General features: G+C 43.1%; 1 protein-coding gene across 3 annotated transcripts in view; it reads left to right on the top strand.

The window, feature by feature from the left end:
• Nucleotides 1-24,489, top strand: part of MATN2 (matrilin 2) — a 138,712-nt gene that overhangs the window by 17,608 nt on the left and 96,615 nt on the right. For all 3 annotated transcript variants that reach the window (XM_046642407.1, XM_046642406.1, XM_046642405.1), the window contains exon 2: nt 4,630-4,797. In XM_046642407.1, the coding sequence (XP_046498363.1) occupies nt 4,656-4,797 (142 nt within the window). In that variant the 5' untranslated portion in view covers nt 4,630-4,655. The remainder of the gene's footprint in view (nt 1-4,629; nt 4,798-24,489) is intronic.

The raw sequence follows: 24,489 nt of genomic DNA, 5'->3' as shown, positions 1-24,489 counted from the left end.
TGGGTCTCTCAGGTGTCCTGAGGTGCTGTGTGAGTATCCTCCGTTTATCAATGAATGTCCATTTAGTTGTAGTTCAGAGGGGTAGAGACAAAGAAAACCACTCATTCCACCATGTTGCTGATGTCACTCTCCCAATGGTATATGTTTGTCTTCTTGTTTTGCTCCTAGTTTCTTTTGTCTTGCAGAAGCACTTTAGTCTGATGAAGTCCCACTTGTTTATTTTTTCTTTTGTTTCCCTTGTCTGAGAGATATGGTATTCAGAAAGATCCTTTTAAGTTCGATATCAAAGAGTGTACTACCTATATTATCTTCCAGGAGTTTTATGGTTTCAGGACTTATCTTCAAATCTTTGATCCATTTTGAGTTTATTTTTATGTATGGCATGAAATAATGGTTTACTTTCATTCTTTTGCATGTGGCTGTCCAGTTTTCCCAACACCATTTATTGAAGAGACTATCTTTTCTCCATTGTATGTTCTTGGCACCTTTGTCTAAGATTAGCTTTCCGTAGATGTGTGGTTTTATTTCTGGGCCTTCAGTTCTGTTCCATTGATCCATGTGCCTGTTTTTGTACCCGTACCATGCTGTTTTAATTACTATGGCTTTGTAGTACATTTTGAAGTCAGGGATTGTGATGCCTCCAGCTTTGTTCTTTTTTCTCAGGATTGCCTTAGCAATTTTGGGTCTTTGGTTGCTCCATATGAATTTTAGGATTATTCGTTTTGCATTCTTACCAGCAATTTATTAGAGTCTCAGTTTCTTCACATCTTCACCAATATTTGATTATATCAATCTTTTTTTTTTTTTTTTTTTTTTTGGTGAGGAAGCTTGGCCCTGAGCTAACATCTGTTGCCAATCTTCCTCTTCTTTTTTTTCCTCCCCAAAGCCCCAGCACATAGTTGTATATCCTGGTTATAGGTCATTCTAGTTCTTCTATGTTGCCATAGAAGATGCTTCCATAGCATTCTTGATGAGTGGTGTGTAGGTCCACTCCCAGGATCCAAACAAGTGAACCCTGGGCCACTGAAGCAGAGTGCAGAAACTTAACCACTTGGTGATGGGGCTGGCCCCTATATCAGTCTTTTTAATTTTAACTATTCTAGTGGATTTGTCGTGGAATCTCATTGTGGTTTTAATTTGTATTCTTCCAATGACTAAGAAAGTTGAACATCTCTTCATATGTTCATTTGTAATCTGAATATCTTCTTTGGTGATGTGACTCTTCAAATCTTTTGCACATTTTCAGGTGGGTTGTTTGTCTTCTTATTGAGTTACAAAAGTTTATACAGTCTGGATAGAAATAATATAGCAGATATATGTTTTGCAAATATTTTCTACTAGCCTGTGACTTGCTGTGCCATTGCATTTTAAAAAAGAAAAGTTTTAAATACTTTCAGATACTAACATGTATTTTTAAATTATGAATTTGTATGTCATTGCTTTATTATAATAGTCATAAGGAAGCATAAAAGTGAATTCAATGTACGTTAAGTAGCTTGGTATGACAAAAATTAACAACGTGTACTTTATGAATTGGTTTGTTTGCAGAATGATAATAATAATAAGCAGAAGAACAAGTAGCTAATGCTTATTGAGTACTTACTATGGGCCAGGCAGTGCTCTATGTGCTTTATTATTTATTTATTTTTCCCCATGTGCTTTATATATATGAACTGATTTAATCCATACAACCACCAGGTCTATTTAGTATCGTCAGTTTAAAGATGTGGAAACTGAGGTAGAGAGAGGTTAAGTAACCTGCTCAGGGTTAGACAGCTAGACGTATTAGTTCTGTTTATTTTTAACTGCCTACCCTTCACCTATCCTCAGTGCCTTTTGGTTAGCAGTGGTGACTTGAAGACACAAACACTTCTTGAAATTCACGGTAAACCCAAACCACATGAAATGGTGTTTGTTTTTGGGAAATGATAATTATCCACCACATCATGTTCCAAGTGTTTGGATTTAAGTGCAAATGTGTCAGGGTGGAAGTGGATCTTGAGAGAATATTGTATATATTTTGAAATGAATAAATGTGGATTTTGTGTTTGCTGAGTTTGGAGAAAGGAGAGCAGCATTAAAATAATAAACACATATAAATGATGTAATGCGCTTATAATGTCATATAAAATGTGATAAATACCAAGGAAACTTGAAAGTAAATAGTAGGTTTAAGTTCAGAGGAAGAGGCAAAATCTTCTAAGTTTCTTACTTTTCTCAGAAGGAATCTCACAACTAAAGCCATGGAAAGAGACCAGTCCAATTAGTAAAGAGTTTACTTTGTTTAAAGAGGGGGCAGTCGTTATCTGTAATGAGCCAATATGCTCTGGAGCCTCACCCCTTATCGGGGCATAACCTTGGGCAAGTTGCTTAACTTTGCTGTGATTACTGTGAGAACTAATTGACTTAATACATTTAAAACTCTTGGCCCAGTGCCTGGCACATAGTAAGTGCTGAATAAACATTCCCTGTTTTTAATATGCCAGCCCTGGTGGTCTAGTGGTTAAGATTCAGCACGCTCATTGCAGTGGCCCAGGTCACACCACCCATCTGTCAGTTGTCACTCTGTGGTGGCTACGTGTTGCTGACAGCTATGCCACCAGTATTTCAAATACCAGCAGGGTCACCTATGATGGAAAGGTTTCAGCAGAGCTTCTAGACTAAGACAGACTAGGAAGGAGAACCTGGCCACCCACTTCTGAAAGAATTGGCATGAAAACCCTCGGAATAGCAGCGGAGCACTGTCTGATATAGCGCCAGAAGGGGAGAGGATGGCGCAAACAGACCGGGCAGGGTTCCGCTCTGCTGTGCACGGGGCACTGGGAGTTGGAATTGATTTTACGGCACTAACAACAACAAATTTTTAATAATTTTAATGCATGGTGAAAAGTGAGCTAGCTCACTACAGCAAGTGTGAAAAACTGTGGACTTTGAAGGTCAACATGGGTTCCTCTCCAGGTCAATTCCTGAAAGCAATTTGCTGAACAAACAGTTCACTGAATTATTGAAGGTTGTTTTTTTAGGTTTTGGGAAATGGAGCCTGCTCAAGTCCTGCCCTGTTTCTGCCTCTGACAGTGAAACAGCTAAGCACTTTCATGAACTGACTTCTGGGAATTTGACTTGCAGCTAATTGAGTTTCTGCTAGTCAATGAATTGGCAAATTGGCCTGCTTACCCTGGGTTTGAATCCCTACTTTGCCACTTACTTTAGCTGTGTGACCTTGGTCAAGTTACTGAACTTCTTGGAGCCTCAGTTTCCTGATCTCTAAAAAGCAGACATAAAAATTCTGATTTCTGCAAGATAGGTATGAGGATTAAATGAAATCAGCTGAGTGAAATTGCCAAACACAAGATAAGGATTTAGTAGAGATTTTACATGCAAATGATGTTACTTAAATATTATTCCTCCTTAAATATTTCCTCCTCCCCACCTAATTTAAATTGCTATGCCACTCATTATCGTCATAGAAAATGGAAGAATAAATTTAAGCCCAGTCCCAGGATATTACCTTCTCTGGAAGATTTTGCCAGGCAGAAGAGTCTTCACCTCATTCACCATGTGGCCAAGTATGTTTCTCATCCCATGTGAAGCCCTGAGATTAGCCATCCTGGGAAAAAAACTTGGATCTACTCATGTCGCTTCCCTGCTTAGAATCCATCCTCCCAAGCCTTCAAACCAGCTACACTCCAGGCCTGAGACAGAAAATGGGTAAAGGCAGCACTATTCTGGGTAAGGCAGTGCTGCTCTGGTTGAAATTCCCCTTGCCTCTGCGGATACCGCAAACCCAACTCAGGGTTAGAATTCTTTACACATCTGAGAGCTGCTTGCTTACCATCAGGTCTGATCTCATTCTTCTCTGGTCCCCTAGCTCTTTTGCTTGTTTTCTTGTCCCTACCTCCCCATGTGTGCCAGGCACTATTCTGAATGCTTTAGTTACATATATTAACTCACTCAATTAACTAATATTATCCCATATTCCCATAAGGCTCCGGGAGGTTGAGTAGCTTGTCCAAGGTCACATACAGTTAGCAAGTGTCAGAGCCAGGATTTAAAGCCTTGCAGTGTGGTGCCAGAGTCGAAGCCCTGAACCAGTGCACCATGCGCCCTCTTAATAGATGTGTGTGGGAGACAGGGGGGCTGGGAGGTGGGAGGCTGGGAGGCTGGCTATGTAATGCTACCTTCTGTTAGCTACACATGAATTCCTTGGGAAATTTGTAGATATTAATTTGTGCCATCCTCTATTATTAGACTGAAGGAATATTGTTACTTGGAATCCTTAAATATAATTTTTCCTTTTTCAAATCCAAGATATACAATGTGACCATGAATAATTGATAATAAACTTAATTAAGAAGAAACTTCAGGATAAATTTTTTCCCCCTCAAGTTTTCCATTCAGTCTTATAGTGACCAAAGTGACAAAAATTCCAACTATGCGTGCCCTGCTCAGAGTATCAAAGAACCTACCAGTGGGGGTTACTTAAGTTCTGAAGGGTCAAACACACAAAAGGCATTTTAAGTATAAGCAGCATGGCTGAAAGGTGAAAAGGTGGAGTGAGGGTCTGCGGCTCCTAGAGTTCAAGGAGACCTGGAAATCTCACCCTGCCGCTTCTCTTGTGTTTTGTCACAGCCTAGCCCCTCATCCTCTTCTTGAAGATGGAAAAGATGCTGGTGGGCTGCTTTCTGCTGATTCTTGGACCGATCCTCCTCCTTCCCACCGAGGCCAGGGATCGGCCTCCCTCGAGGTCCATCTCCAGAGGGAGACACAGTCGGACCCACCCCCAGACAGCCCTCCTGGGTGAGTGATGGGGCTCCACCTACAGAAGCAGGCAGGAAGGGGTGGATGAGGGTGGATCTCCAGACCAGGGAATGAATGTGAGACTGGGAAGCTCTTCTGTCGCTGGGGCGTCTGTTAGGTGTGCTGGGGAAGAGGGGATCTCACGGGCTGTGAGTGCATCCCGAGTTGAGGATGTGCTTGTACATGAGTTTTCAAAATGAAATTAAACCTCTTCTATTTCAAAGCTTTCTGTTTAATCTGAGGCTCATGCCTTTTTTCCAGTATACAAGGGCAAGATTTTTCATCCAAAGGGTCCTTGTTGGACTTATCTGGACAAGGGTGTTATGAGAATTTTCTTATTGGATTTGTCCAGCTAATCAGTGTTAATAATGCTTCCCTGCGTGACAGCATGGAAAAAAGAGCAAGCATGTTTGTGAAAGGCGGGGACAGGCACAGAAGAGAAGTGGGGACATTATGAGCTGAATTAAGATACTAGGAATGAGAATGTCAGGAGTCTGTTATTTCTGACCCAGTGAACATGTTTTCTTCAGGTAAATTGTTTTTATTTCTTCAAGAGAAAGGAAAGGTCATGAAAACCCACAGAATATGGATAATATGGGCTTTGTTAAGGTTAAGATGTTGGGATATTAGGCAGGCTGGCCAGTGGAAAGGGAATGGATTTTGACATAGACCTGGGTTCAGGTCTTGGCTCTGGTACTTATCAGATGTGTGTGCTCAGGCAACGTAAACACTCTGAGGTTCAATTTCCTCATCCATAAAATGGGAATATTAATGCTGACGTTGGAAATTTTAGTGAGGAGAAAATGAGGTAATATATGTAAATTGTAGATGTGCAATGAATAATAGCTTTACCACAACTATACTTCAATGAAGTTGCTTTCTGAAATTGTGTTACGTTTATATCTTATTGGCCAACTGCTAGAATCTGACCCCCTCTGAAGGCCACTGAAAGAACTGCCCAGTGGCCTGGTAGCCTCAGCAGCTGAAAATACAATCAGAGACCAAAGGGACCCAAAGAGCCCTGTTTTGAGAGTTCAGAATCTTTACTGATGTTAACTAAACAGTGACCCCACAATACTGGGTCTTCTGTGTCTTTAGTCTCCTGAGAAGCTCTGTTTCCGTAGTGACATACGCCTAAGGCTTCTGCAAATGTGGAAAGGACCAGGGAATGTGTAGTACGCTGATTACAAGATTTTTAAAAACAAATTTCAAGATGATAAACATATATATATAGAGAGAGAGAGAGAGACAGAGACAGAGACAGAGACAGAGAGAGAAAGAGAGAGAGAGAGAGCGCGTGCAAGAGGGAGAACTGGAAACGCCTGAGTCCTAGATCACCAGCAGTGATTGCACAGTTGGGTTTCTGAAGGGCCTGCCTTCGGAATGAGCCACCACACACTTAGCCAGAAAGCATTTTTCTTCTTTTATCTCCATCTCACACTCTTTCTCTCACACACACACTCACTCACACCCCAGGGCCTTCCTGCCCTCCTCCTTCGCCCTAAGCTCAGGCTCTGAAGTAGAAACCCCTTGTCTTCTGAGGTAAGAGACAGAAGCTTGTTTTGCCAGACATTAACCCAGCATCCAGTATTGCCTCCTGTTTCTCCTTCTGTTGGGAGAATGTGTCAGGGACAAAGAGGAGGATGGAACATGGCACATCTCCCCACCCCAGGGAGTGGCAAGTTCTCCTGGACATAGTACAGGCCTGCTTGACTTATGAACGTGGTTGAGTAAGTGAGAATCATAAAACCGGAAGGCAAACACCACGACTCTGGCCTGGATTCTCCAGTACAATCTGCTTTTGATCTTACTTTGACGGGAAATAAATATGGAGATGCCATGTTCATTGTAGCCCTTGCCCTGATCGTATGACCTTCTCTTCATTCTTAGAATATAGTGTCTTGTGTTTTATGGGTATTTGCTTTTCTTGGCCTTTTGTTTTCTATGTTTGGAACGTTGCCCAGGCCACATTTCACTTTTCTGTGGCAAATCATTTTGGCTGTATTTATCATATCTACCAACATGATGTATTTCACTAGCTACTTACAAGGGTGTTTCTGAAAGTTTAATAGAATAGAAACATAATTGTTTCTTAGATTATTTTTTTGTTTGAATTTTCTGATTAAAAAATTGTTTATATTTTATGTCTAAACTCAAGTCAGAGCCCCAGTAACAATTTGAGCCAATTAAAAACTATAGTGCATGTATTTATCCACCCCTCCTGTGAATGATCGTAGGCTGCTCAGGTGGCAGCCTGTGATGTGTGTCCACGGGGGGCTTATCTCTTACCTCATTCATTCATCTGGAACTTCTGCTCTGTGCCAGAATGGAGGGCTTAAGGTGAGCAGCCGCCATCAGGAAGCGCACACGTAGTGGAGGACACAGACATGTACAAAGATCATTAATTCGGTGGAATCAGAGTGCAACAGCAGAGGCATAGCCAGGCACAGCTCCACTCTGCCTGCTGGAGGGTCAGTGTAAGGCAGTGCTTCTCAAACTTTTCGGTCTCAGGACCCTTTTACACTTAAAAATTATCAAGGATCCCAGAGAGCTTTGTTCACGTGGGTTAGATCTATTGAGATTTACTGGATCAGATATGGAAATGGAGAACTTTAAAAAATATTTATTTATTCATTAATTTAAAAATGACAATAATAAACCCATAACATAACCATGACATAAATAAAATATTTGTATAAAAACCTATATTTTCTAAATTAAAAAAATTAGTGAGAAGAATGGCACTGTTTTACATTTTTGCAATCTGTTTAATGTCTGGCTTTATTGAAGACAGCTGGATTCTCCTTTCTCATCCATTCAATCTGTCGTGATATGTTGTTTTGGTTGGACTACGTGAAGAAAATATGGTCCCACACAGATATGTAGTCGGAAAAAGGAAGAGAATGTTAATAGCCTTTTCATATAATTATGGATATTCTTCTTTGATATGACACCAAAACTTGACAATTTCTTGAACGTTAGTTGCAATGTGGAATCTAAAACCATGTCAAGAAACTTCTCATGTTCTATACATTCATGAGAGAATAAGAGTATAAAAGGCAAACATTAGTGTTATTATGAAAATAGTTCTGACCTCATGGACCCTCTGAAAGAGTCTCAGGGACCCCTAGGAGTTCCCCAAGCCATGTTCCCGGTGAAGGTCAGGACCATGTGGAGCCCTGAGGGATGAGCCGGCTGGAGAAGAGTGAGGATGGAGGGTGGAGGTGGGAGAGGTGGGACCTGGTCATGCCCTTGGGGATCACCTTGTCTGTAAGGCAGGTGGTCTGAACTGGAGACAAGCCTGGAGGAGGCAGGAATCAGATCATTTAGGATCTTGGGGCCTCTGATGAAGAGTTTGGGCTTCATTCTGCGGGGGTGGGAGTCCCAGGAGAATTTTAAGCAGGCAGCAGTGGTGATCACTGCTGACTCCCTTTCCACCCACTGTCGTCTGGGCAGCCTCAGCCTTCCTGAGCTGCGGCAAAGGGCAGGGAGAGCAATCCCAAGCCTATACTCCTGGGCCACCAGGAGAGGGAACATTCTGCAGCCCAAAGTCCCTTCTAGGTAACCATGCCGTGAGGTAGAGGTTGGAGCAGCAGGGTGTGCTGTACCCAGAACATAAGCTCATGGAAGCCTCCGGATTCTTCCCTCCTACCCCCATCTTTTATCAGTGGCACACATCCCCTCCCAAACTTCTCCCTAGAGCCCTCTCCAGGTGGGTCTAACTGGAAGCCATGTTACCCCACCCTTAATTACTGCCTGCTTTGCTCGCACGCATTTTTTTCTCTTTATTATATCACTGTCATATGGGGGTGGACCTGTCTCCAGGGCAACCAGTGCAGGCATATCAGCCTTTTTTTGAAAGCTTAACCTTTCTTGCTCAAACTCCCACTGTATTCTTGACTCCCCTCACTCCTGGAATGAGAGCACACAAGCCGTCTACCCTTCCACCAACTGGCTCCGTTTTGTCTGTCTTTTATGAGGTCTAGTTAACGTGTGCATTCTTTTCTGAATTTACCAACCCAGCTTGTTTTATTTCTACTAACTAACCTTGAAACCTTTTCCTTTCCCTATAATAGATTCCCCTTTGGATCAATACCATCCACTCAGAATGCATGTTGGTGTTTTAAGAGAGCACTCTGTGGCAATATGACCGTAAATTCGAGAAGTTAGGAGGTGGAGATGTAAAAGGAGGCTGGCCCCATCATCTGGTTAGGGTACGGTGCCAGCTGAAGTGCCTCCACACTCTGCTGGGAAGAATTGCAGAGGTGTTCAGGAGTCGAGGCCACAGAATTTAGTGAAATTTCTTCCTAACAGTTAACTTACCACTTAAAAATAAAGCTAAAGAAAAAAATCTAAGAACTCATTTTATACAGCTGCAAATTCTGTTCTTTGGAAATCACAGTACATTATGAGGCATTTAGTTCCACTTCTACATACATCTTGAACTAAACCTGACATCAAAATGTTTGTAAAAATGCAATGCATTTCACACGAGGAGCTGAACCTCCTAAATTAGCAGTGTGACTGGAGGAGTTGGCTAGCCTAGAGAGTTAAGAATGTCCTGCTCTGTGTTGCCAATGGAGGTTTTGCCTAGGTTGATAATTATTAACATTTTCAAGCATTGGCTGCCAGTAAATGAATTTCCACATCCTAAAACAATCCCCCTTGTTGACATTTGTTGGCACCCTCAGTGAGTGAGGAAAAGCTGATGACAGAAGCCATCAGAGCTCTGGCTCCTGGAGCCACAGACCCATTGAGGCCACCAGTCTTATGTGCCCTGAAGCCACTTTGTCATGGTTAGAGGTTTTTTCCTCCTTCCCTGAGCTTTCCGGGGCTTCGTTTGCCCTCTTCCTTTCACCTGGAGTATCTGTCCTTGGCCAAGGCCTGTTCATCAGCCAGGGCCAGGTCAAATGCCACCTCCCCCTCTCCCAGCCAGGCAGGACCCTCCAGGGATGGGCCACGTGCACTGCAGTTCTCTGCCAAGGTGTCAACCCTGTCTGCCTTCTATTCTGAGGAGTAATAGTGGCACCTACCCAGGCAAGATTTCTGTTCTACTTATTTTTGTAATTGCCCTGTTTTTACCACTAGACTGTAAGCTCTTGAAGACAGGGACTGTGTTGTTCATGTGTCCATAACACCTCTGGAGGGCATTCCCATTTGCTGAGCCCCTGCTGCGAGTAGGGACATGCTTTCTCACTTAATCCGTGAAAAAAAGACAGAACACTGGGAAGTGGTTATGGTTTATCCCATTTTCAGATGGGGAAGCTGAGGCTCAGAGAAGTTAAGAGATTTGGCAGACTTGTCAAGGCTTCTGCAAACCTAGAAGGAAAAGGTGGCTGCACTCTCCATCCTACCCCTCTTAGGGAGAAGATGCGTGGCCTAGGGGAAGATGTGTGTTTGAGCAAAGAAAAAGGCACCTCACACTCGAGCTCGCTCCCTGACCAGGAGTTTCTGCGCAGATAATGAACTACCCATTCATATTTGGAGGTGCTGCTGCTGCTGCTGGTTACTCCAGGATCTGCTGACCTCAAGCCCTGGCTTTGGTCCTGCCCACAGGAAAACCTCGGTGTGTGTTGAACGACTGAGTGGATGAGACTGCAGATGGCTGATTTCATCTTCGTTTGGATGGTTCCAATCTCGATTCAACTTCTACTTAGCAAGTGACCCAGAGCAGAACACTTTTCTTCTCCAGTTTATTCATCTATAAAGGGAGGTGGTTGAAGTCAGTGATCCTTCAGGTCTCATCTAGGATGTGGTGACATCACTGATTCCCCTGCCTCCCAGCTGTCCTTTCTCTGACTCCTGTGGTGAAACCCCTGATGCAACTCTGAGCTTTCTTTCACTCTCTCCAGGTGGGAGAGCCAAGGTGGAACCACATTCTGGAGGCCAAGGAGGGAGAAGTTTTGAGACAGAAGGGGTGGGGCAGTAGAATCAGGCAGGGGAGCAGGGCTGGGGCAGTGGGATCAGGCAGCAAAGCAGTGGTTCTCAAACTTCATTATGCATCAGAAGCTCCTGGAAGGCTTGTTAGAACACAGACTACTGTCCCTGCACCCAGAGTGTTTGATTCAGTAGGTCTGGTTTGGGGCCTGAGAAGTTGCCTTTCTGGAGACCTCAGTGTGAGAACCATTGCAGGAGAGCAGTCTAAGAGGTGGAGTGGGGAGGGGCAGGAGGAAGAGATCTTAGGAAGAGATGCTGTGGGGCACGAGCCAGAAAGACAATGCAAGAGGAGTAACATCTGCAGAGAAAATTGCAGCTGGAGAGCATAAACTAACTGTAGGCTGGGTCCACCCTTTCTGGGGCTTTGAAAATAAGCTGCTTAGTATTTTTCTAGCCAGGGGGAGTTGGCAAAGGTGGGCCTCAAGCCTGTACAGGGAGCCAGCCTCTTACAGCACAGCGATTAACACACATCTAAAGAATTGAGTGTCTGGTGGCTGTCTTTATCATCAGAACTGATTGTAAAAATGAAGGTTGATGTGCAGAGCTTATGGAATTGTTTTAACTATAGCAAAGGCTTTTAACAATAAAATTCTCTGGAGTACAGGGCTGGCCCCATGGCCAAGTGGTTAAGTTCACGCGCTCCACTTTGGCGGCCGGGGGTTTCACTGGTTCGAATCCTGGGCACAGAAATGGCACTGCTCATCAGGCCATGCTGAGGCGGCATCCCACATAGCACAACCAGAGGCACTCACAGCTAGAACATACGACTATGTACCGGGGGGACTTTGGGTAGAAGAAGAAGAAAAGAGAAAAAGAAAAAAAAAAAAGATCGGCAACAGATGTTAGCTCAGGTGCCAGTCTTTAAAAAAAAATTCTTTGGAGTAAAATCACACCCCCTTTTCAGCTCTCCTCTCTGCCTCCTCTGCACTACAATCTCAGTCGGAAATGTGGACCCACTGGAAGGACTGTCATACCTGCTGCTCAGCCCAGATGCATAAATTGCATCTCTTCCTGCCTGTGCCCTGTTTTATGTATTACCCAATGTGTCTGCTATCATTCATTTTTTATAACTGTATGAACTGAATTCCTCATTCCTATCTTGTGATTAACACTGGGAGAACCCCAGAAAGCATAGTATGTGACTTCCAGTAAGCCACAAAGTTAAAAACTTTCCTAGCCAATGAATAAATAACTTGATTTTTTTTTCTCCTACAGATTCTCTCTCTCCCCTCTTTCTCTATTTCTTTTCCCTATTAAACTCTTCACCCCCTTCCTTTTCTATAATTCTCCTTTATCTCTTCCTTTCAGGTCTCTCCCTCTCTGATTTCCTTCTTCAGTTCCAGGATGTTCTATCCTCAGCTTGCCCGTGTGTTTGGCACCTGCAGTGTATATGTGTGTGGGGATGAGGGTGGGAGACATCCCCTTAGTGGGCGACATAGCCACTGTTCTTTTCTCCTCTTTGATGGCTGGTGCTCTCCTAGGCTGAGGCATACAACCTTAGGCCCCCACCTCTGGAGCCAATTATGTCTCAGGTCTCCTTAACTGACTTTTTGTGTGTGTGTGAGCATCTACTTTGTGCCAGACACAACTCACTCTGCATGGTACTATTATCCGTTTTTTAGATGAAGAAACTGAGACTTAGGTTAAATGTCTTGCTCAAGGTTGTACAACCACTGAGCAGCAGAAGTAGGACACTAGAAGGCAAGTAATCGTTTCCTCTTGTGAACTTAAAAAGTAAAATGGCCAATTGTTTTACCCTCACAATGAATTTATTTCGGACAAGCTAAAAGAATTGCAATTCGGGATACGCAGGCTATGGTGGAACACAGGCAAATCCAGAGAGACAAAGGAAGGGGCTTGCCTTTATAGAAGACAAGGGGGAGTTGGGCAGGGCTGCAATAAGCAAAGAGTTCATTGGAGGAAACTGGAGTCCAAAGTGTAAAAGGTTTCTCATTGGTTGGGTTGCTGCAGTCTCTCAATGGCTGGGCCGTGGCCACAGGGAGAGAACTGATAGAGAAGCCTTCCTTCCTTCCGCTGTGCTAAAGTAGCAAACACCTTCCTGTCAGAGATGCAAGCTCATCTCTCTTCTTGTTTGGAGTAATGATGTATGGCGGGTGTGAGAGCTCTCCCTACAGGCTTTCCAAAGTAGTCAAGTTCTTTTATTAATTTCACACTCTGCTCAAACCCATTTCTGCAAGCCTACCTCCTCTGTTTCATCCAACCGGGTTGGATGCATCTTTCAGGTCTAGTGGAAGTGTTGTTAATCTTTCAGGTTGGGATTTAACAGCCCGCAGTGCATTCCCGCAGCATGCCGTGTGTCCCAGCACAGCTCTTAGCAGCCTGTACAGTGATTGCCTGCTCAGTTGTCTGTGTTGTATCGGCAGAGCTTAGTAACGTGCCAGGTACACAATAGGCACTCAATAAATACCTAGAGAAGGAGTAAATAACTAACAAATGAACAAGGAGGAAAGCCTCTAGAGAGGAGCCACCAGACTGGTAAAAGTTTCTGGAGCCAGGGCGTGTGCAAAAAGAGTTGAAGGACCTGAGGATGTTGAGCTTGAAAAGAATAGAAGATGTAAGGCTCTCTGAGGGCTGTATATGGAAGAGTTTAGACTTGTTATTAAGACCTTAGTGAGGAGAGGCAGAACCAGACAACTGGACTTTCAAGGAAACAGATTTTTCTTCCATATGAAACTTTATAGCCCTGGGTTAGCCCAGGAAGGAAAGGAAAAGGCTCCTCTGGCATCAGAGACATTGATGTCCTTGCCAGTAGAGGGTTAATAAGCCTCTCATCTGCAAACTCCCACGTCCCAGGATCTGAGGAGGTGCCTGCAGAGTGAGGAAATTAACTGGAGGATAAGGACTTTCTCCTTGTTTAAAAAGAAGGAAAAGCTAAACATTTGCTTTCCCAGAAAAACCTGCCTTTGAAGTAACATTTTTTAAACAAGGGAGAAACTGAGAAATTTTTAGTGACTAGCAACATATAATTTGTTGAATCCCTGGGTTTCACTTCTGGGAATGTTAACTGAATGAATGAAAGAATGACTACAGGTAAATTGTATTAGCTTTTTTGGTTAATTCATGTAGAGCTTGCAGTGAATGAAAATCACTAACCCTTTATTACGCATGGCTTAATAGCTATCATGTAGCAGATTTTTTTTTAACTTAAGTAGAATACTTTACATTGTTTTGTATTAAATGTCATCTTCATTTAGGTTCATCATTCTTGCTTAATATCTTTTTCCTACTTAGCAAGTTAGAATCATTTTCAAATTTAATAAAATATTTTCTGTGTCTTTCTCCAAGTCCATACTGAAAATATTGAGTATTTTATATTCTTTTGAAATGACTATAAAGAATAATCCTCTTTACTTTAAAAACTTTTGTCTAAATATTTAATGACTATTAGATACAGAAAATACAGGGAGAGCTACTGCAAAAAGTTACCTGGGTAATTAACCTTTAAACATTTAATGCATTCATGAGAAGAAATACTCAGGAGGCTCGAGTTTAGGGCTCCAGAGGGCTGCTGTAACAAAGTACCACAGACTGAGTGGCTTAAGCAACAGAAGTTTGTTTTCTCACCGTTCTGGAGGCTGCAAGTCCAAGATGAAGGTGTTGGCAGAGTTGGTTTCTTCTGAGGCCCCTCTCCTTGGCTTGTAGATGGCCTCTTTCTCTCTGTGTCCTCATTTGGCCTCCCCCCTGTACCTGTCTGTGTCCAAATTTCCTCTTATAAAAACGCCATTCATGTTGGATTAGGGCTCACCCTAATGACCTCATTTGACCTTAATTACCTTTTTAAAGACCCCCATCTCTAAATATAGTCATATTCTGAGGTACTAGGGGATTAAGACTTCAACTTATGAATTTTGGGGTCACAATTCAGCCTGTAACACACTGCTTTGCTTTTCACTTTCCCAGTTTGTGGAGGACAATATGTTTTCTCTGCCATGTTCCTAAATGGCCTCTTTTTCCTCTCTGGTCCACTTTATAGTCCCATTTCGGGGTGATATAACTGTTACTGACATATGCTGAGGAAGCATGTTCAGAGACTTCAACGGTGTGCTACTTATTAATTTACCATCGCATATTTTTGAGTCCTTAAAGCAGATTGGACAAACGCAGTGGTTTGGACAGCCAACATCCTAGGGCTGCAGATGGGAAATGTGTGCAATCCAGCCAGGATGTGAAACCAAGTCCGAGGAAGATTTTTCAAAAGCCAAGAATTAGAACCACTAGCTCAGAAAAGCCTTCTTTCAATATAGCCAGAGGAGGCTGATTTATAGGGAAAGATGAAAGGAGGGCAACGTGTGTGTGTTGGCCACTCAGAGTATGTGGGGCCGGGTAGGGAGGAGGAGGGAGAAGTTATCACAAGCCCGTAGCGAGCCAATGAGTAAGAACAGCAAAGAGAAAACCAGATGGCCAGACGTACAAAGAGCTGATACAGGGGAAGGGTCTGGGGGAGAAACAAGATGAACGTGAGCATCTGGCGATGTGGGCTCAGAGCCAGGAGAGGCCTTCAGAAAGGCACAATAGATTATGTGTAGTGTGGGGCATTTGGCCCTCAGAAGCCCTGGGAGGATGATCCCCAGAGGCCTTTAAAGTCAGGTTGGACCATGGAGTGAACTGCAGAGGAATCCTGTCCAAAGGACTCAGAACTGGCAAAGGCTGCGAAAGGCCGCTTTCCGTCTCCAGCTCTTAATTTCCAGCCATGACACCCGGGCTTGTTCCAGTTTCCTTGATCCATTCATTGAATAAATATGTACTGAGAATCCCCATCTGTGCTAGGCAGATGACAAATCCTCAGATCTTTGGAACTTGTTGGTAGGGTAGCCAGGGAAGCATCCCCTCCTCCTAGAGGTACGTTCATCCATATGTGCCCGGATGCCAGTGTCCCTGTGACTGTCCTGTGTCCCATCCACTGAAGGAAGCAGCTTCCTCCACTCCCCTCTTCCAACCAAACTCAAAATTGTCTCCAAAATGAAGAGGAATAGGAAAATCCATCAATTTTACCTAGCTATTTTTCTATACCAAAATAGTTTAGTTCTAATACATTATCTTTTGTTTCATAATTGGCTTGGTTTTATCATTTATGCATTTATTGAACAAATACACGTTGAGTATCTGTAGTGTACACAACATCGTTTTGGGTGCCGGTGATGCCAGGGTCACATCTAGCTCACTGCCTTTCATGCTTTAGGGTCTGGTACAAATTCCCCAGTTTCAGGCAGTATGGGTCTTTTGGGGGAGAATTTATATAGGATCAGTGAAAGAAGAAGTCCTCAAGAGCTAGTAAAACTTGTAAAACCATCTCTGCTTGGTGCCTTCCACAGAGAGGATATATTTGACAACTAATTCAATTTCTTTAAGGGTCATTAGTCTACTTGGGTTTTCTATTTATTCTTGAGTCTATTTTGATAATTGATATTTTCCTTAAAAATTGTTTGTCTGTATTTTCAAATCTCTTGGCATACAGTATAGTTCTTAACACTATGTATTAATATGGGGCATTGTATTCTTTGACACAAAGTGCCTGGTATTTTGTTCCCATGGTTCACAAAGCTCTTAGCAAAAATTCTGAAGGAACATTGAGACCTGAGGGATGGGTTTATGGGGGACGGGGAAGGCGTCTCTGTTGACCTTAGGTTTCCCTGATAATACCTGGCATTTATAAAAGAGTGGTACGGTTTTACAGAGCATCTGTTGTTTGCCATATCTCCTTTTCCCTCAAAAAGCCCTTGAAGGGTAGATTTCATAGTGATTCCCAATTACAGATAAGAAAAATCTGATCAGAGATGTTAATTTATGTATGATATACAGATGAAGCCAGAGTCACTCCTAGATCACACCATTTTAATTAGAAGAGAATTAGAGATCATCTAGTTGAGAGATTTTGGGGTCTACAGACCCCAAAGAGCCCTTGGATAGACTTCACTGGGTTCATAATTTGGATGGGAAAAAAATTACATCCTTTCCACTAACCTCTAACTGCAATTTAGCATTTCCTGCTATTGTGATTGTAAACCACAAACCACAGGAGCAGTAGCAGTGCCGTCTCACCAACAGAGGTCACAGATATTTTCATGGCATGTGTGGTTGTCGGAGATGACTCAAAATCATGTTTACACTCACCACCACATCAAAATCACACTGTTAGTGGACACGCCTCTTGATCTTGTTAATGTTCTTTTTAAAAGTGCATATATGACTCTATCCCCAATTTTTTTTGTTTTAATATCTTGATAACTGTAGTTTATCCTTTGCATTTATTTGTTTGGTTTTTTTTGTTTATTGTGGTTATATATACGTGACATAAAATGAACCATTTTAACCATTTTAAAGCATGCAATTTACTGGCATCAAGTGCATTCACATTGTTGTCCAACCATCACCACTGTCTGTTTCCAGAACTTTTTCATCATCCCAAACAGAAACTCCCTACCCATTAAGAAATAACCCCTCATTCCTCCCTTCCCTCACCCCCAGAACCTCTGTTCTACTTTCTGTCTCTATGAATTTGCCTATTCTAGGTACCTCATATAAGCAGAATGATACAATATTTGTTCTTTTGTGTCTGGCTTTTTTTCCTTAACACAATATTTTCAAGGTTCAAACATGTTATAGCATGTATCAGAACTTCATTCTTTTTATGGCCGAATAATATGCCACTATATGTAGATCCCACATTTTGTTTATCCATTCATCTGTTGCTGGATACTTGGGTTGTTTCCACCTTTTAGCTACCGTGAATAATTCTGCTGTGAACACTGGCATACAAACATCTATCTGAGTCCCTGCTTTCAGTTCTTTTGGGTAAATACGGAGGATAGAATTGCCGGGAGATAGGGTAATTCTTTGTTTAACTTTTTGAGGAACTGCTAAACTGTATTCCACAGCGGCCGCACCATTTTCCATTCCCAACAGCAAGGCATGAGGGTTCCAATCTCTCCATATCCTTATCAACATTTGTTATTCTCCATTTTTTTTTTTATGACAGCCATTCTAGTGGGTGTTGCATTTTATTTTAGGCATTTGAAAACTTTATTCTGAGCAGGAGTCATGGGCTTTGCCAGACCTCCATGGAAGACCCTGGTACAAAGAAAGGTTAAGAAGCTAGGATGAGGGAACCAGATCCCAGAGATATTGTTACTTCTTCAAGATGAAGTTACGGACCAGCAGCAGCCCGGGGCTCAGAATCAAGTCTCCTGGGGCTCAGAGGAGCCCTTTTTCCTTCCTACCACATGGTTTGTTCTCATGTAGACACTCACTCAAGCCAGTGGTCAGACTGAGTCAGGGCTGGAACAAAGCCATGGACCAACCAGCCACTGAAGCTGAGGTCAGCCCCAGACACAGAAGAGACGGACATAATCCCTGTCTGCAAACCACTGCAACATAAAACTGCCACACAACCACAGCAACTAAATCTTTATTTGCTCAACAAACATACATTGAGTGCCACGTGTGAGTTCAAACTCCATGTTCACTTGGAGTGTCTGGGAGACATCCAAGGGGACATCCCTTGGAGATGCTCAGCTGGCAGTTTGGTTTACAGGCTAAAGTTCAGGAGGCAGAAATAACCCTGTGTATGTTTACTTTAGAAACAGAATGGTATCCTAAGCTGTCATTTCTTGATCAGGAGCCCCTAGTTCTGCAGAGGCAGCCTAAGATTGCTTCCCTTTTGCTGACAGTCTTGTTGTCCCATTTTCTTACTGAGCTTCCAGTCAGCCATGGCTAGTGACCCTTTCCACGCTGCCACCACATTTGTCAGCTTGATTTTTGAAATAACAATAGCTGGCTTTTAACTAGCATGAATTCTGGCTTTCTATCATGTGACCATGAGTAATTAACATAACCACCTAAACCCCAGACATCTCACGTGTGAAATGGGGATAACAGTGGTACCTCCCACATAGAGTGGGACTGAGGATGGAACGAGCTCATGCAGGCAAAGGGCCTGGCATTGGAGTAAGCATTTAATAAGTGCTTGTTGCTGTTATTGTTGATTTTAAAATTTATTATTAAAAAAACGCTTTGTACGTTGCAAAGCGGTATTAACAGATTCCACTCTACTGTGAGATCTTTAAAACTAGGAATTAAGTCTTTTCTTCTCTAGTCTAAAGCATCTGGCATAGTAGCCTCTCAATAATGTACTGAATGAATGAGAGATGACATTTATTGATATTATTAGTATTATTAATTTTTATTTATTTATCTATTTAAGAATCTATTGATTTAAGTATAAAATATCAGTTTTTTATTTTCCAACCTTAAATCAAACATAGGTCTTAGAGAAGAATCTGTATAGAGTTGATTTCACAAGCATTTTAGAAAATACGTGTAATTAGCAAAATAGTTTAAAAATTTTATTTTTAAAATGTCAAAAGTTGTACCTGATTTCATTCACACATACAATACATTTTTATTGAGCAGCAACTCTGCAGCAGAGTTAGTACCACTAGTGAAATCTCTGGGTATTAGGCAGGATGTAATTGACTTAAGCTAAAAATGCTTTTTTTTTTTTTGAGGAAGATTGGCCCTGAGCTGACTGCTGCCAATCCTTCTCTTTTTTGCTGAAGAAGACTGGCCCTGAGCTAACATCGGTGCCCATCTTCCTTTACTTTATACATGGGACACCTAACACAGCATGGCTTGCCAAGCGGTGCCATGTCCACACCTGGGATCGAACCGGCGAACCCCTGGCCACCGAAGCAGAACGTGTGCACTTAACCGCTGCGCCATCAGGCCAGCCCCTAAAAAGGCTTTTATTAAAAGATATTTAAATATCTCACAAGAAGTCTGGAGCTCTGTGATTGCCAGTTTGTGGCAGCAGCTCAGCTTTGTCATTGAGACCGGGGCTCTTCCCAGCTTTCAACTGTGTCATCCCAGGAGATTGGCTTTCCTTCCTTAGGCTTCTGCCTTATAGTCACAAGATGGCTGCCACAGCTCCAAACATCACATCCTTCCATGGTTATGATCAAGGCAGGACGAGAGTAGGGGTGGAAGAAAGAGGACTTTTTCATTCCTTGGCTCACTCCTTTTATCATAGACCAAAATCTTTCCTGGAAACTTCAGTAGACTTTCCTTTACTCCCCACTGGCAAAACTGGATTGCATGCTCACTTCAACTACCTAGTCTGGGGAGTGAGATAACCATAACTGGCTTCATCCAGTAAGTTGTTCCTAGTAGTGGGTGGGGCTTGCCCTCACAGAGCTCATGGCCACCCCCCTTGCTGCTTGGAATCTTAGCAAGGGAGCAGGAAGGGGTTGGGGAAAGAAATGAATTTTAAGTAGGGAACCACTAGCGTCATCCACTCAACTGTATTAAGCCATTTTCTTGAAAGTACGCAAAGTGGAAAGAAGGCAGTAATCATTAAGTTGAGAGATGGGAGGACAAGAAAAAATAATTACTCAAGTGGTTGACACACATTAAAAGAACTAAACAAAGAACGTCAAAGGCTTAAACTTCATTACAGTTTTTTTTTTTAAAGCAATTTAAAGCTTGTATGGTAAATGGAAATGTATTAAATGCAATTTAAATGTATTTAATGCAATTTAAAACTTGAATGATGAACACTCTATGAATTGTTCTAGGAATCAAGGAAAATTAGAGACTGAAATCCATACATGCCATCCTTCCTTATAGCATGCTGAGATCTATCCTACAACTTCCACCCTTTGGTACTGGTTTTGCCCCAAGAACTGAGAGAATAAACATCCATCCCTCACTTTAAGAAACGTTTCTAGGGGCCAGCCCAGTGGCGCAGCGGTTAAGTTCCCACAGTCTGCTTTAGCAGCCTGGGGTTCGCCGGTTTGGATCCTGGGTGTGGACCTACGCACTGTTCATCAAGCCATGCTGTGGCAGGCATCCCACATATAAAGTAGAGGAAGGTGGGCACGGATGTTAGCTCAGGGCCAGTCTTCCTCAGCAAAAAGAGGAGGCTTGGTGGCAAATGTTAGCTCAGGGCTAATCTTCCTCAAAAAAAGGTTCTTTTTTTTTTAACATTTTCTGTTTATGAAAGTAATACATGCTCATTTTTACCCCTTTTTGTCTATTAGAGTTTTAGAAGTTCTCTCATCAAGAGTAGATTTAATCCTGTTTCTGTATAATTTAAAAAATCTAAGCATTTAGGCATGTTTCTTTAAGTCTTTTTTCCGGGACTGACAATTGAGAGGTGAGAGGAGAGTTGTGAGAGATCTCAAATCACAATCGGAAGCTGTCCTCTTGTGTCACATGATCCCAGCTATGCGCCTCTCCATCCATCCTTTCATTGATTCATCTAACAAATATTTATTGAGTCACTTGTTGGTGGAGTGTTAGGAATACTGCAGAGAACACGGCAAAAGTTCCTATCTTGTGGATCATAGATTATAATAGGAGAAACAGGTAAAAAATAAATAAGTGAAATATGTAAGATAAGAGAAGTTGATAAGCGCTGTGGAGAAAAATAAAACCGGAAATAGGGGTAGCAGTGCTTGGAGCAGGGTAGGGAATTCTAAACCGAGTGAGGGGGAAGGCCTTGCTGGGAAGGGGAGCATTCCGCACACGCCTGAAGGCGGTGAGGGAGCAAGTCCCTGATCCAGGGGAGGAAGGTTCCAGGCAGAGGGCACAGCAGGTAGCAGCATGCCTGCAGTGCTTAGAACAGCAACACCAGTGCAGCGTGGCTCAGGAAAGTAACAAAGGGGGCCTTTGGGTCGTTGTTAGAACTTTGGCTCTTCTGAGAGAGAGAAGAGCCATTGGAGGCAATGGCATGATGTCACTTGGTTTTTAAAGAATCGCTCTGGCTGCTGGATTGAGAACTGCCTGTAGAGGGGCAAAGGCTGGTTAGGAGGCTAATGCCAGCAGGAGGTGAGGGCTGTTGGCGGAGGTGATGACCCCTGAATTGTAATGAAGAACTAAGAATTATTTTATTTTGTGGCAAGTTTCCTGAAGCCTCCTTGAACAGTACCAGTGCTGGGCATTTATGGATCCAGCCCGCAGAGTACCCTAGAGTTACAGTTAGGGAACGTTAATGCAATGTAAAGTCAGGCAGCTTGCATGCTTACAGAGTTGAGTGTAAGTTTGCTGTTTCCTGTAGATTAATCATGAAGAGTTTGAGTTCTAGACTCAGATTCCTGGATCCAGATCCTGGCTCCACCACTTACTAATTGTGTGACCTTGGGCAAATTACTCTAAAACCTCTGAGCCTCAGTTTTCCTGCCTGTAAAATGAGAACAATATGTTGTAAGAAGTAATGAGTTAGCACATGTACAACATGTAGCATTTTATTGATATCTACCCATTGATCAATAAATACTAGCTTTCATTATAGATGTGGATATAACCATTAGTAAAGGTCAAGCAATATCTCTCTGTAACTTATTTTATTTAGAACCATAGCATACTAGAGCTGGAAAGGAACTGAGACATCATTTAGTCCAACCCTAGAGATCAAAGTGATATAGCCAAACGAAAAAGAAGGGTATATGGCTAATGTCACCCAGCTGGTGGCAGAGTAGGGACCAAAACATGGGTCTCTGGATTCCTAGTCCAGTGCTTTCTCTTCTATGCCAAGTTGCTACCATATAGCCCTCAAAACAATACCAGATGGGATAATAATAACAAATATAGATGATTATTTGACTCTTAATTTCTGCTAGACACTATTCTAGGTACTGTATACATCTTCACTCGTTTAATCCTCACGACAACCCTATGAGGCAGGTACAACCATTGTCCCCACCTTGCAGAAGAGGAAACTGAAGGTTAAAGAAAGCAAGTAACTTGCCCAGGATGGAGAATGTGTGTGGCGTGGGGGAACGTGGCGCCTGGGAGGAGGGAGGCTGCCACTCCGCCGAGCTGCATGACCTTCCATCTCCATTTGTAGAACAGGGAAATTGAATGCACTCTTCAAGGTCCCTTTTCAGCTTTAAAATGTGCATATCCTAAGTGCTTTGCAATGATCAGATCTGAAAGAAATACCGTTTCAGTTCATTAAACTTGCTGTCTTATTAACTGATCTTCATCTTAATGATCAGCTGCAAGAAAGACTTTTTGTAGAACAGCCTAGAAACCAAAGTCACCAAGGCTGTGAGAGATTCCTGAAGTGTTTTTTCTGGCTTCCATAGCAACCCTAACTTTGGGCGTTGAGCTTAATGGAGTCAACTACAGCAGCTGGGGCCGAGCGTTCGCTCAAGTGCTGTGAGTGATGAGGAAACAAATTGTTGGCTCAATCGTATCCCTCTTGTGTAATATACTGTCTCAGTGTATTTTAGGGAGTGGAAACCTAAGCCAAGTTAAGTAAGAATGGAGGAAATGAAGCATCTTTTCAAAGTGGAGAGAGAGAGCATGTTTCCAAAGGAATTAGAGTAGAGTCTAGGTGCCTGAGGGAGTCACTGTAGAGAGAGGGATGGGGGGCAGGCAGGGTAGTTTCAGTGGTGGGGGCGGGGGGGGGGGGCGGGCATGGGGCGGGCAGAGTTGGCTGCACTTTCACGAAGCTTGAAGGGACAGGCCTTCAGGGGAGCTTTGTGAAGAGGCCTGAGCATGCCCAGTTGTGTTTTCTTCCCAATGTATTTGGAGTTCTCAGCAGGAACCCCCTGTGGGTGAGTGAGGCATCAAGAAAGCAGATATGTTGAGGAGTCAAAGGATCACCAGGGCCAGTGCAGGAAACAAAGCTCTCTAGGTATTTTAAGAAGAAGGAATTTTATATAGGGAATTACATAATTGTTGTAATTGCTTACATAATTGTTGGAAAGGCTGAAAGAGTGGGCATCTGGGGCCATCACACAAGAATCCAGTGCTGGGATCAGGCTGCTGCTGCCTCCATAAACTGTATCTGTGAAGCTGGGTGGCAGACACTAGAACACCAAGTCTGTCTTTCTAGAACCTTGCATGCAGGCCGAAGCAGCCTCCACCTTGCTTCCTCCTTTGTGGGTGTGTGTAATTGGTGTTGCCTAATTCTTACCCAGAACCCTGGCTGCAAGGGAGTCTGAGAAATGTGGTTTTTGTCCTTTTAGCTTCTGCAGTACTGGAAGACTCATAGAAAGAGGTGGGAGTTCATGCTAGTGCTAACTGATATTCAATCAATAGTTATTTCATTTGAAATTTGAATAGCTTGGGAGAGCAATAGAAGTAGAAGAGATGGACCTAAGAGGGGTGAGCGGGAAGGCTCAGCGCTGCCCTAAACTATCTGCTCCACTGGCTGAAAGTCCTTCTGGTAGGCTCGCTGCAGGGTTAGACAACAAAGGGGCAGGAACTCAACTCCTAAAGACAGAGGAGTTGTCTTAAAACTCTCTCTGGTGCCTTCTTTAGTGTATACGTAGGGGATATTAATTTATACCTGAGACCAGGCTGGGAACTTAGATGGAGGGAAAGCAAGGTGGGCAGGCGTGGAGAGACTGGTTTTCGGTTGGGCCAGGGATGGAGAGAGTGAAGCCTGGCCTGAGTCAGGAGCCCTTAGAAGGTGCCCTAAAGGAGGATGGGCACATTTAAAGCCCTTCAGTGGCTCCCTATGGGCTCCATAATGAAGTCCACACTTCTTAACAGGAGGCATATGCAGCCCTCCCCACACAGCCCTGACATCCCCACCCTGTCCTTTAAGATGCAGCCATACCACACCACCTGCAGTTACCTGTGCACACGTGCACCTCTCTCTGTTCCAGCCTCCAGGCCTTTGCTCATACTGACCCTTTCCCCAAAATGCACCCCCCCAACTCTTTGTCTGGCCAATGCCTACTCATCCTACAATAATATAATAATGTTATAAAATAGTATAATACC

Source organism: Equus quagga, chromosome 16 (genome assembly GCF_021613505.1).
Source record: "Equus quagga isolate Etosha38 chromosome 16, UCLA_HA_Equagga_1.0, whole genome shotgun sequence".
In the NCBI taxonomy this organism is placed as follows: domain Eukaryota; kingdom Metazoa; phylum Chordata; class Mammalia; order Perissodactyla; family Equidae; genus Equus; species Equus quagga.
Note: the sequence above shows the minus strand (reverse complement) of the source record. Positions and strands in the feature narration are given on the sequence as shown.